Source organism: Diabrotica virgifera, chromosome 3 (genome assembly GCF_917563875.1).
Source record: "Diabrotica virgifera virgifera chromosome 3, PGI_DIABVI_V3a".
NCBI classification, from domain to species: Eukaryota; Metazoa; Arthropoda; class Insecta; order Coleoptera; family Chrysomelidae; genus Diabrotica; species Diabrotica virgifera.
Window position 1 is genome coordinate 205,751,214 of NC_065445.1, and position 13,589 is coordinate 205,764,802.

The 13,589-nt window shown below is 34.7% G+C and overlaps 1 protein-coding gene across 1 annotated transcript in view; it reads left to right on the forward strand.

Moving 5' to 3' along the window:
* The window catches only part of LOC126882332 (cytochrome P450 4C1-like), a 271,597-nt gene that overhangs the window by 12,382 nt on the left and 245,626 nt on the right, over nt 1-13,589 (forward strand). Inside the window, exon 2 of the mRNA XM_050647208.1 lies at nt 6,848-7,096. Within this exon, the coding sequence (XP_050503165.1) occupies nt 6,848-7,096 (249 nt within the window). The remainder of the gene's footprint in view (nt 1-6,847; nt 7,097-13,589) is intronic.

Here is a 13,589-nt window from a genome sequence, read left to right on the forward strand (position 1 = left end):
TTCTATAACGTTCATTAATCGATTATATTGTTGCAAGGATAAAAATAGGGCAATTATAATCAGCGAGAAAGAGCAAATAATGAAAAGGTGAAAGGGGCATTTTCAAGAGCACTTAAATCCAGAAAAAGAACAAAACCAAGATGAAGAAATAATTCGCCACACAGCAGAACAACTAGTTGAGGAAACAACATTGGAAGAAACTATAAACATCATAAAACATCTAAAAAATAAAAAAGCACGTGGTACAGATGGAATAACTGCAGTGCTGATAAAGAATGGGGGGCATGTGCTATGGAAATGTATCCATAAAATAATCGACCGCATAATATGGATACTAAAAGTCATTCCAGAAGATTGGAAAGTAGGAATCATACTTCCTATGTACAAAGGCAGAGACAAACGACTCTGCGAAGATTATAGGGGCATAATAGTTTTAAATGTCATCTACAAAATAATATGAATTATATGTATACAACCGCTTGGAAGAAATGATTGGAGGATACCAATGTGGTTTCAGACCAAAGAGGTCAACTATAGACCAAATACATTATGTGTTAAAAGCTATACCTAAAAAATGTGTTACAATTATAATATACCAATTTACAACTTGTATATCAATTTCAAATAGGCGTTTGATGGAGTAGATTGACAAAAGATGTTAAAGCAACTATCTATGTTAGGGATACCGAATCATCATCATAATCATACATCTCCAAGTGAAGCAAAGGGTACCTTGCGGTGTTTCAAGTAGCATGAGGAATGATCGTGAGGTTGCTAGTCCCACGCATCATCTGTTGAGTTCCGTCCAATTTTGTTTACTAGTTTTCTCCATTCTCTTCTGTTTTTTGCTATCTTTTTTGCATCGTTCCATGTTAAATTATTTTCTTTGAGTTCTTTCTCTATTGTTCTTGTCCACCTATAAGATGGTCTACCCATTCTTCTTTTGCCTTGAGCTCTTGCCTTGAGTTCTTTTGTAATGTAGAGCTTGTCTAGCAATATTTGTTGCTGGTTTTCGTAAGGTGTGTCATATCCACTTCCATTTCCGTTTTATATTGTATGTTCTATCCTTTCTTCATTTGCCATTTTCCACAACTCGTCATTAGTAATTTTGTTTGGCCAAAATATTCTCAGTATAATACGTAGGCCCCTGTTAATGAAGGATTGTATTTTCTGAAAGAATTGTTTAGGGTGTTTCCATGTTTCTGCTCCATATAACAGGACAGACTTTACATTAGTTTCAAATAATCGTAGCTTCGTTCTTCTGCTACGTTTGGTCTATATATTATAAGTGAAAGTAAAACAAAATATATGGAGTGCACAAAGTAAAATCAACATGAGAATCTGAAGGTAAACAACCATATCTACTAACATGCCTCCACTTTTCCTTACCTGGGCGCTTTGACAATAATAAATGACAACAGCAACACCCATCAAGAAATACAAGCACGAACTCTTAGCGGTAATAAGTGCTTTTATGCATACAAAGACTTAACGAAAAGTAAGTTACTGAATCGTGAGTCTAAGCTCAGAATCTGCATAACGCTAATTAGACCAGTGGTCACATATTGATGTGAATCGTGGACCTCTCAACCACTGATGAAAATCAACTGAGAATATTTGGGTGCATAATTCTAAAAAAGATATTTGGACCAACCCATTGAAGCGATGGTTCGTTGAGAATTAAAATGAACTATAAGCTGAATGACTAGGGATGGGAAAAACCTACCGGTTATAACCTAAAACCGGTTTTTTACTTCGCAATAACCGGTTTTGTCGGTTGTTTTTTGTTGCGGTTATAACCGGTTTTTTCTTTTTAATGTAATAACCGGTGAAAAACCGAATAAGCTACCTTAGATAATAAAACCTTAATAGTCACCGGATAATAAAAAAATAATAAATTCCGAGAAAAAATACTGCTTGTTTAAATTCATCAATAATTCTTGATCGCTTTAATGTTTATATTGGTTAATGACACTCACGCTCACTGAAATATGTTTATAAGAAATGTGATAAGTTGAACTAGCTACATTTTTTAACATAAGTTGAACTGTATTTTGATGAACTTGAGAATAAGCATAACATGTTTTCTGAATTGGGGATCCTATTAAAAACAGATATTAAATGATATTATTGTCAATATCAATCAGCTGTGTGCTGTGCAGAATGTGAAGTCATAGTTGCATTATTTATAATAAATGCTATACCTACACAAACGAACCTGACGAATCACTTAAAAAAATGAAAAAATACAATAGTTTTTTGTATCTCGTATAAAATGTGATTTTTTTTTGGAAATACAACTGCAAAAGCATTTAGGACAATAATATATTCAGTTCAGAATTTTTATACATATAAAACTGTGTCACACAAAAAATTGGCCAGTGCAAGTACATGTAATAATTTTTATTACATGTACTTGCGCTGGGCAATTTTCTTTGTGACACGGTGACAGGAAAATACAGCGTGTTTTATAAGTTAGTTCATATCATGGGTATTTTTTCATTTTCCGACATATTTGCTTTATAATTCATATACATGTATACACGTTATAGTTTTATTTACTTTATATTTATTACGTTTATAGTCTTATAAATAAGTAGCTAATTTCAATACTTTTGCATTTTTTAATTATTTGGTATTATTTGGACCCGAAACTTTCATTGGGTTAGTTTATTATTATAAAGGAGTAACAAAAAGGTAGGTCATAAATTAAATCATATATTCTGCGACCCAAAAATAAGTAGATCGATTTAACCTAATTTACCTTAGTACAAATGTGCACTTAAAAATCTCCAGCTTTTTAAAATTACCAAATAAAAGTTTATTTCTTCCAAAATATCGAAAACTTTGAGATTTTATGTTGAAATATACATATGGAGTACCACAAGCTAAAGTGCAATATAAATGTGATGTTGTAACTTATTGGTTAGTGAATATTGATTCATAAAACCTAAAACCGGTTTTTGTAATAACCGTTTTTTTTGTTGACCTGTTATAACCGCCAGGTTAAAAGGTAAGTTAAAAAAACCGGTTTAACCGAAAACCGGTGTTTTGTCAACAACCGTAGGGATGGGGGTTTTTGATAAAACACCGGTTTTCAGTTATACCGGTTTTTTTACTTACGGTTTAACCTAATAATTATAACCGTCCAAAAAAACCGATTATTCCAAAAACCGTTTAATCAATTGCCAATACCTATTAGGTTACAATGCTATATTTACATTGCACTTTAATTTGTGATACTCCATTCAAATCGATATAAGTATAGATACTATGAAAAGAATGTATCGATACCAAGATAATCAGTCGACATATAAACAGCATTGGGATCGTACCCAACCGGGACCGAAAATAGAAATCAGGACACACACAGTACCAAACCGGGACACAAAAAACAACCGGAATAACCAATTGTTGCAGAGTAACAAAACCGGTTTTCGGTTATAACCGGTAGGTTTTCCCATCCCTAAACAACCGCCATCCCTAGAATGAACTAATGCAGAGCGCAGATATTGTTAGATTTGTAAAGTCACAAAGACTAAACTGGCTTGGTCACTTGAAAGAACGCCAGATAATCGAGCTGTAAAAGCAATCCATAACTGGAAGCCCCACGGAAATAGAACAAGAGGAAGGCCCCGCAAAGATGGATAGACGACGTAGAGGGGGGTGTTCTAACCATGAACATCAAGGAGTGGCGAAGGAAAGTATCCCACAGGGCAGAATGGAAGGATATTGCTAATCAGGCCAAGATTCGCAAAGGTTTCGAGCTCTTTTAGAAGATGAAGAAAAATAATTTATTATTGATTTCATGTGTAAGGCGTTGTCTTATGAATGGGTTTCTTAATTTATTTGTATCGATTTTTGCATATATTGTTCTTAGTTTTATTATTAAATACTAGAGGAGTTTATAGCCCAGAAAACTGCAAACCTGAAGTCGACAGACTCCACTTTTATAACGAGCTTCAACAAACAGTCGACGAAATACCAGCCAATGAGATAATATACATTTCAGGAGCCATGAACGCAAGAGTCGGTAACATAATTATACCAGGAATAAAGCAACGATTCAATGAAGACACCAAAAATGAAAATGGACAACTACTTATTAACTTTTGCTCTCAGAACGAATTTAGAATAAACAATACGTTCTTCAGACACAAAGATCAACAAGAATATACATTCCAAAATACAAGAGGACACAGATCGGTTATTTATTATATTATATTGACAAACAGAAACATCCACCACTCTCAAGTACTAGACATACGATGTTTAAGTGCAGCTAATATTGGAAGCGATCACAACCTAGTACTTGGAAAAATCAGAATAGAGCTACAAAGAAACAGGAGAGAAGACCCTGTTGAATGTGAGACAAGAATAAAGGTAGAACAGCTACGAGACTTGTCAACACGAGATCTATACCAGAAAATACTGCAAAAAGTACTGAATGAAAACTACATTACACAGTTGGAGACATAGACATAGAAGAAAGTTGGAGGAAGATCAGAGATGATATCAAAATGACAGAAACGGAAGCACTTGGAGAACGTAAGATAAGTAAACATACACGAAAGAAAAGGAGAACTCCATGGTGCTGTGAAGAAATAAAAATAAAATTCCAAGAAAAAAAGAAACTCTACCTAGAATACAAGTCCAAAAGAACGAGACAAACATATGAAGCATATAAAAGAGTACGAAATGAATTAAACTCAATAGGAAGAAGGAAGAAAACAGAACATTGGGAAGCATTTTCAAAAGATATGGAGCACGACTTTTATGGGACGCAAAAGGAAATGTGGAAAATGATAAGAGGTCAAAGAGCAGAGATGAAGGAATTGATAGAAGTAAAACATATTGATACAAATAAATGGACAACTTACCTAAAAAACCTATATCAAACAGCTAATCACAAAGAACTGGAAACACCAGGATTATAATCGGATGAAAAACAGGAATTAAAGAGGAAGATATAAAGAACACCTTAAAAAAGATGAAAAGTCGAAAAGCTCCTGAGAAAGATGGAATAGCTAATGAAGTTTTTAAAAATACGGAGGAGATAGACTTCACAAAGAACTGAATATCCTTATAAGTAAAAAAATAAATACAGGAAGAATTCCAGAAGAATGGAGAACCACTCAAATGATAGCGTTATTTAAGACAGGTGATAGGGCAGACCCCAGTAACTATAGAGGGATAAATTAACTGAGCACTATACTGAAACTCACAACAAAAATACTTATGGAGAAAATAATGGCGTGCATAAATATATCGGATGAACAACAAGGATTTAGAAGTGGAAGATCATGTAACGATGCAGATTTTGTGATGAGGCAAATAGCGGAGAAATCATTAGAATATAACAAACCAGCCTTTTTCTGTTTCATAGACCTAGAGAAAGTGTTTGACAGAATCCAATTAAAAGATGTGATACACCTATTATCTGAGAAAAATTTACCACTGGATATCATAAAACTGATAGAAAACATATGTAAGAAACAAAATAGAAATGAAAGTCGATGGAATAATAACAGAACCCATAGAAACAAACACAGGAATCACGCAAGGAGATTCACTAAGCCCTCTACTGTTTAACATAATCTTGGATGCAATAATAAAACAAGTGAAGAAAAAGAAAGGGTACAAAATGAGCAATAGAGAGATAAAAATACTCTGTTACGCTGATGACACCGTGTTAGTAGCAGAGTGAGAAGACGACCTACAAAGATTATTGCTCGAGTTCAACATTAACGCAAAAGAAATGAATATGAAAATATCAGCACAAAAAACAAAAAGCTTAGTAATTGCCAAAGAACCAATAAGATGCAAATTTGAGTTAGACATCAAATTATACAACAAGTAATGACTGTCAAATATCTTCGAATTAATCTATTAGCCGACAACAATATCGAAGAAGAGGTAAAAGACCAAATAATTAAAGCCAGTAGAACGGCCGGATACCTAAACCACACAATTTGGAAAATCAAACACCTAAGATTGGAAACAAAGGCCCGAATATATAAGTCAGATATTAGTTAGTCGATCGGATAGCTCAGTGCGACTAGCGGCTGACCCGCACTTCACTTCGCCGTGAGGTACGAGAGTTCAAGCCCAAGCCAGGCCATCGGAAAAACAAAAAGGCTAACGCGTCAGTATAAAATTCTAAATATGAATCTGGAGCTTAGACTGGAATATGCGGGCATCTGATCGACCTATGAGGGAGCAAGTACGGCAAGGGATAAGGGCTTGCGGCTCGGTGATACTCCCCATATATTCCTACCGAAGGGCGTTGACGCCTAAGAACGGTGTATATATATATATTAGGCCAGTTAAAACTTACACGGCCGAAACAAGACCAGATACAAGCAAAACACGAAGACATCTGGCAACCAACGAAATGAAGATCTTAAGAAGGATTGCTGGAAAAGGACTACAGGATAGGGTAAGAAGTGAGGAAATCAGACGCATATGTGGGGTAGACAATATAAATACCTGGATAAAGAACAGAAAAGAAGAGTGGAATGAGCACATAAGCAGGATGTCTGAATCAAGGATAGTAAGAATAGCCAGGTAAAGTCACCGTTGGGCAGAAGAAGTATAGGACGCCCAAGGAAAAGATGGAATGAAAACTTAGGGGCAGAATGAAAGGCACCGTTGAAGAAAAACAGGCATTACTGCCTATATAAAAGAAGAAGAAGAAGAAGTTTTATTATTTTCATTTTGAACCTATTTCTGGTCACTACTGGGTTATGAGCACATGTTTCATTAATATTCTTTTAATTTTTCCTTGTATAAGATATGGTAGAGCAAACCAAACATTCAAATATATTATTTTTAATTACTTTTTCAGATTCTCCCATCCTATTAAATGAATCTTTGGGTAGTGTACAAAGAATTGCAACCCAATCGGCAGAAAAAAGCCTACAAAATATTATTAGTACGTCCTTACTTACACTATGTGGAGTTTTCATTTTAATATGGTATATACAATTTTTATGGAATAATAGACGTTTATACTGGTACTCTTACAAAACACCAGGTCCCATTGGTCTTCCATTTATTGGCATAGGTTACAAATTTCTAACCCGAGACTCAAGTGGTAAGTTAAAAATAATTGGTATACTACATTCGCTCTCGCCAGATTTTTTTTGACACATTCGGAATAGAAAACATACAACACAAAAATTCCTACCTCACACTATTAACTGATAAAATAAACTCAAATCAACATTAAAAAAATAAGAATTATTTAAACTATCTTTCATTAAAAAAATAAGAATTATTAGAAATAGTGGGAGTGTCTACTAATTTCATAAAATTTTGTGAAGTTTATTTCTAGAATAAATAATATTTGTAAAATAAATAATTTTCTCATTTGTTATCAATACATTATAATGGTGCAAATAAATAATTATTTATTGGCGTAAGGTTTATGTTATTTTTTTATTTTTATGTCTGTTTACTATTAATAATATTGGATATGAGCAGGTGCGTTGGTTTTGTAGTAATTTCCAGTCACTTCTGATAACTGAACTTTTCAAAAAAGAAATTACTAACGTCAGTGTCAAAGTGAATCTCGATAGAGCGAATTAAGTATATTGGCAGTTATACTACTTATAGTCCGAGAAATGTTAGACATTTTTGAATAGGTATTTTAGGAAATTTCAGGTTATTCTTCCGTGATAGCCTAATACAAAAATGCCGGTCTGGCATCTTAGGGTAGACCGAGGGTAGCGGTCATTTTCCCCAAAAATCCCGCCAAATTTAAAAAACGGTAAAAAATTTTTTTACAAAAAATATCATTGGGGTGACCTTAATAGTTATTTATGAATATAAGTGTTAAAAGTACACGTTTAAGGCACGCATGTGAAAGTTTGCAGAATGAGCGATTTGCGAGTTCTGCAATTCACATGAGTGCCTTAAAAATGTACTTTTTAACACGCATATCATACAATATTTTTTCTACAAAAGAAATTACAGGACAATATCTACAAAAACTTTTACTTGAACTTGACTGACATTCCATTTTTATATTTTTTGACATTACATCAAAATTGCCTATACGGTCAATACGAACTGCAGTGCCTTAAAAATTGTTTAAAGCACTAGTGCCTTAAAGTAGCATTTTTAACGCTCATATGGAGTGCTAAAAATTGCATTTTTAAAACGGTTGTAGAAAAAGTTAATATAAATATTGCAATAAAAATATAATAAACAAGCCAGGAAAACGTCACAGTTGACAGTTTTTAATTTTTGCTAAAAAAACCTCATCAAACCTAATTTAGTGTGAAAACAGTTGTTAATTCTTGTTAATTTTTTATTTATCGTTGATAAGAAGTCGAGGTCCGCTGGGATGAACAGCCTCGGCTTCTTTTCGCAGTGAATATCTGTTGTGAATTTTGTTGTGTTTGACATTTGATTTTTTGGAAGAAAACTTAAAATAGACAAATCTGTGATTATGGTTCGAGGTGAACGGACGACTCATCCAAAGGGTAAGGGCCAAAACTATCTATATTTCCCTGTTAATTTCTAATTTGCATCGACTGGCATAGATTTTAAATTCGTCAATCTGCCGCATAAGATGGAGGAAGAAGTTCCTCCCGATCCTCCTCCACCACCTGACCCTCCTAATAAAATCAACCAACATGAATGTCAATCTCAACCTCCAATTATTCAGAAAAGTCTTAAAGGAAAAAAACAAATACTATATTCGGAGACCGACATAGGTCCTTATGAAGTATTTGTCCAGGGTCAGGATAAAAATATTGGAGATTACCACGTGTTAAGTATAGCTAAATCTATTTCTGTTTTAAAAATTAAAGACATCACGAAAATCAGTAGAAAAGGTAAAAAGAGGATAGGGGTATTATTTGCCACTAGAAAAGCAGCCAACGATTTCGTTGTGAGGAAAGATTGGGAAGCCCTAGGGTATGACGTGTTCATTCCATTTCATCAGATTTCTTGTAGGGGTATAGTAAGGGGAGTTAATAAAAGATTCACAGAGGAAGAAATAAAGGAGGCATCAGAAACCAACTTGGCTTTATGTAAGATATTAAGTGTAAAGCGAATGAACCGGAGAGTACAAGTGGATTCAAAGGTTGAATTTGCCTCCACGGGAACTATTAGCATAACTTTTTCAGGAAAAACTATTCCTAAAGAAATTTCCATATATCAACTACCAATGAGAGTCACACCATTCATCAGCCCTGTTCTTCAATGTGGAAATTGCTTACTTTATGGCCATTCTACGAACCAATGTAGAGGAAAAAAGAAATGTGCTAGATGCGGAACTTCTCATGAGGATTCTTCATCTAATACGTGTACAAAATATTACATTTTCAGCAAATCTTCTGACCATGAATCAAGTAGTCGTAATTGTAGAGAGAGAGTCAGACAAAAAGATATTAAGGATCTAATGTCCTTTTCTAATCTATCTTTCTATGAGGCAAGTCAGCAGGTTCCTAGGATCCATAATATTTCATCTTTAAACATAAACGATTTCCCCCCCTTACATAGCGATCAGAATAATTCTAATGGCATCTTACCACAGGAGAGGAGGTCTGCAGCCTCAGCTCAATATTCAAAACCTTTTAGTCAAGTCACTCAATCTCCACCAAAAAGAAGAAGACCTTCAATACAAGAAAATACAGGTTATGATAAAATCTCCCACCAAAGACTACTTATTAATCCATCAGGTAGAAGAATAAATGAGCCCTCGACTTCAAAATTCAATCCTGCTCACTCTGATTCTCAAATCACTAACTCACAATCTTTATCCCAACTTCATTTTGATTTCAATCAGGCCATGTCTATGCTGAACCAATCTCACAGGGAGCTCGTCACGACCTTCATTGGGGACTTAATAAACTCAAAATCATACTCCATTCCTTACAATATGGCAGATCTAAAGACTAGCATAAACAAAAGTGTATCACCTTTCAATACAAATGTAAACCAGGGTCGGAGGGGAATAGAGGATCTCGAGCCTGAGGATTCGAGATCTTTTGACTCCTTGGTCTAGCAAACATACTCTTTATAATGAATCCTAACACTCCGATAACTATTATTCAGTGGAATATACGTTCGTATAACACTAATTATGACAATCTAAAAATCCTTATAAAAAACCTTAACCCAGATATAATCCTTATTAGCGAATCTTGGCTCTCAAACCAACATGTTATAAGATGTAGAGGGTATCAAATAATCAGAAAAGATCGAGAGGATGGCTATGGCGGATTAATTACTCTTATCAAAAATAATATTGATTATAGGGAAATTCAAATTGCCAATCCAGGCTTCAATCATGATGTCCAATTCCAACTCACATTTCTCCCTAACTTTAATTTGAATATTCTTAATATATACTGTCCACAAGACAACTCTATCTCCAAATCCAACTGGTTTTCCCTTGTTAAATTACTTAATAAGCCATTTTTAATCATGGGTGATCTAAATTGTAATCATAAGGCATGGGATAGTTCTAGAGACAGTCACAATGGTAGGATTATTTTTGATTCTTTGGAGGAACTTGAGCTAGTATTTCTCAATGATGGGTCCCCAACTAGACTGGTGGCCCCAGGAGGCAGTAAGTCGGTAGTAGATCTAACAATGGCATCAGTCGATGTGGCAGCCAGTGTGGGCAAGTGGTCCACTATTTCAGATACTGGAACTAGTGACCACTTCCCCATAATATGTCAGATAGGTGTATGTCCTCAATCTCCCCCGCATTCATGTAAAAGAAGAAATCTAAAGAAAGATGATTGGTCTACTTATCATAACAATTTAAACAGCATTTTCTTAGCTTCTCCCAGGGAAGATTACGAATTTTTTACTAACTCCATATCATCGGTAGCTGATGAAACAATACCTTGGCTTCACCCTCCTAATAATTCCAAATACCACATTCCATGGTGGGATGACTCATGTGCTGAAGTCGTCTCTGCGAGAGTGTCTGCCTTAAAAAAATTTAAAAATATCCCCTCAATGGAAAACTATATCGAGGCTAAAAAGAATATAGCCAAATCAAGAAAATTCCTAAAATCAAAACGTAAAAATAGTTTCAGACTATTTTGCAGTAAATTAAATAGAAACACTCCTCTAAAAGTTGTGTGGGAGAAAATTAATAAGGTATCGGCTTCGAAACCTTCAATATATACACAATTGCCCTCTACTCCTATATCCCACGAAATTCTATGTTGCTTAACCCCCCTTTCCGCTGTCAATAAAGTATTGGTTAGATCTCCTCAAGCCCTAGAACCGCCATTTGCTCTCGACGAGTATCAGAACTCCCTCTCAATTAAATCTGACTCGGCTCCTGGTTTGGATCAGATTTCCTACTCAATGTTAAAAAATCTTCCCGTTGTTGGATCTTTGTTATTAATTCAACTTTTCAATGAAAGTCTTAGAACGGGTATAGTTCCTGTTCAGTGGAAACAATCAGTAATTTTACCTATAATCAAAAAAGATAAAGATTGTAATAATCCGTTAAACTTTAGACCAATAGCTCTTTCTTCATGTGTAGGCAAAATGCTCGAAACTCTTATAAAGAATAGAATAGAGTGGATTGTGGAACATAATAAGATTTTCAATCCACTACAACTAGGATTTAGAAGGGGTAGAGGTTGTACGGAATGCCTTACATACCTCACCTCAACAATTCAAATAGGCATCGCTCAAAATCAATACACTATTGGCATATTTCTAGATATCTCTTCTGCTTATGATAATGTCAATATATCACTCTTGTATTCCAAATTATTAAAGTATAACATTCCAACCCAACTGGATAATTTGATTTTCTGCCTTCTAAATGATAGAGAGCTATTTGTCAAAGACAAACTGGGACAAACCCATGGCCCAAGAAAATCAAGTCTGGGACTACCCCAAGGTTCCCCATTAAGCCATATCCTCTTCAACCTATATTGTCTTTCCCTGTATAATTTAATCCCCTCTTCATGCAAACTAATTCAGTATGCAGACGATTTGGTTCTTCTGATTAGAGGGAGTGATATTAATGAATTGGTAATTAATGTAAATAAATTATTGATTCAGATGGAATCATGGTTGCTAGACCACAATTTAAATCTGTCGAAGAACAAATCTTCTGCAATATTATTTACAAAAGGAAACACGAAAATCTCTCCCCCTAACGTAATATTTTGTAACCAGAATATTGGTTGGGTAGATTCAGTCAAATATCTGGGGGTAAATATTCAAAAAAAACTTAAAGTGGAATTCATATGTAAACTCAGTAGAACTAAAAGTAAATCGTGGCCTGAATGTGATGAGAGCTCTTTGTGGGACTTATTGGGGAAGTGATCCAAAAACTTTACAAATTGTACACAATGGTCTGATTCAGAGCCATCTGGACTATGGCTGCCAGGTAATTTTCGATTGTCCAACTTCCTTAATTAAAAGATTGGAGAAACTAAAATACAAAAGTATCCGAATTATAACTGGATGCATGAAATCTACCCCAATTCATGCTCTCTTAAGTGAAAGTGGTCAGATCTCGCTTAAATCTAGATGAGAATGGCTTAGCTCTAAATTTATATTAAAAAATTTAATGTTAATTGGCAACCCAATTATTTCCGCTCTCGACCTGTTAGACTTGGCAATTCAAAGGAACCAAAATCATTGGAAAAACAGAAGTATTCCATTTCTAGTGCTTTTAAAAAACAAATTTAAAAGTACTTATCCCAACTTATATTTAAGTGACTTATACCCATGCCATAACTTTGAACTAGACCATCAATTATCAACAATTCCAATCATAAATATCCAATCTAATCGTTATGATGAACTTGCCTCAGTTCAACTCCAAAAAATAATTCTAAATAAACCTAGTCACACCAAATTCTTCACGGACGGCTCGGTTGATGATGAAGGATCAGCAGGCTTTGGTATCTTTAGCCGAGAGATCAACTATTCTTATACCAGTAAACTACCTAAGTATACCCAAATATGTACGGCTGAGATTGTCGCAATTAATAATGCCCTCCAAATTATTTTGAAAAATGGGATTAAACAAGCAATCATCTGCTCGGACTCTAAAAGTGCCTTACAGGAAATAGGCAGATCAACCTATTCTATGGAAACAGAACATTCATCGTTCATGACCAAGAGAGGCATCATTGAAGCGAAAGAAAATAACGTTAATATTAGTCTGGCATGGATTTCAGGACACTCAAATATTAAAGGGAACATGGTGGCTGATAAACTAGCTAATATAGGTAGAACCTTAAATGTAGATGCTGGTATCACTCTTCACTATTCCAACTTTCTACCAGACATCAAGCATTCCATCTGGAATCGGTGGAAGTAAGAATGGCAGGGGAAAAATCGAAATAATTCATTTTACTCTAAAATTGTAGGTCAGATAGATAAACTCACCTGGTACCACAATTTTGCATACCAAGACAGAAGATATATCATAACCACCATTATTAGAATGAGGACAGGTCATTGTGCTACTCCAGTTCACCTATTCAGGATAGGAGTAAAAGATGACCCATATTGTGACTGTGGCCGAGTTGGGTCCTTAAATCATCTGATTTTTGAGTGCCCTATAAATATGTCACCCAATTTTG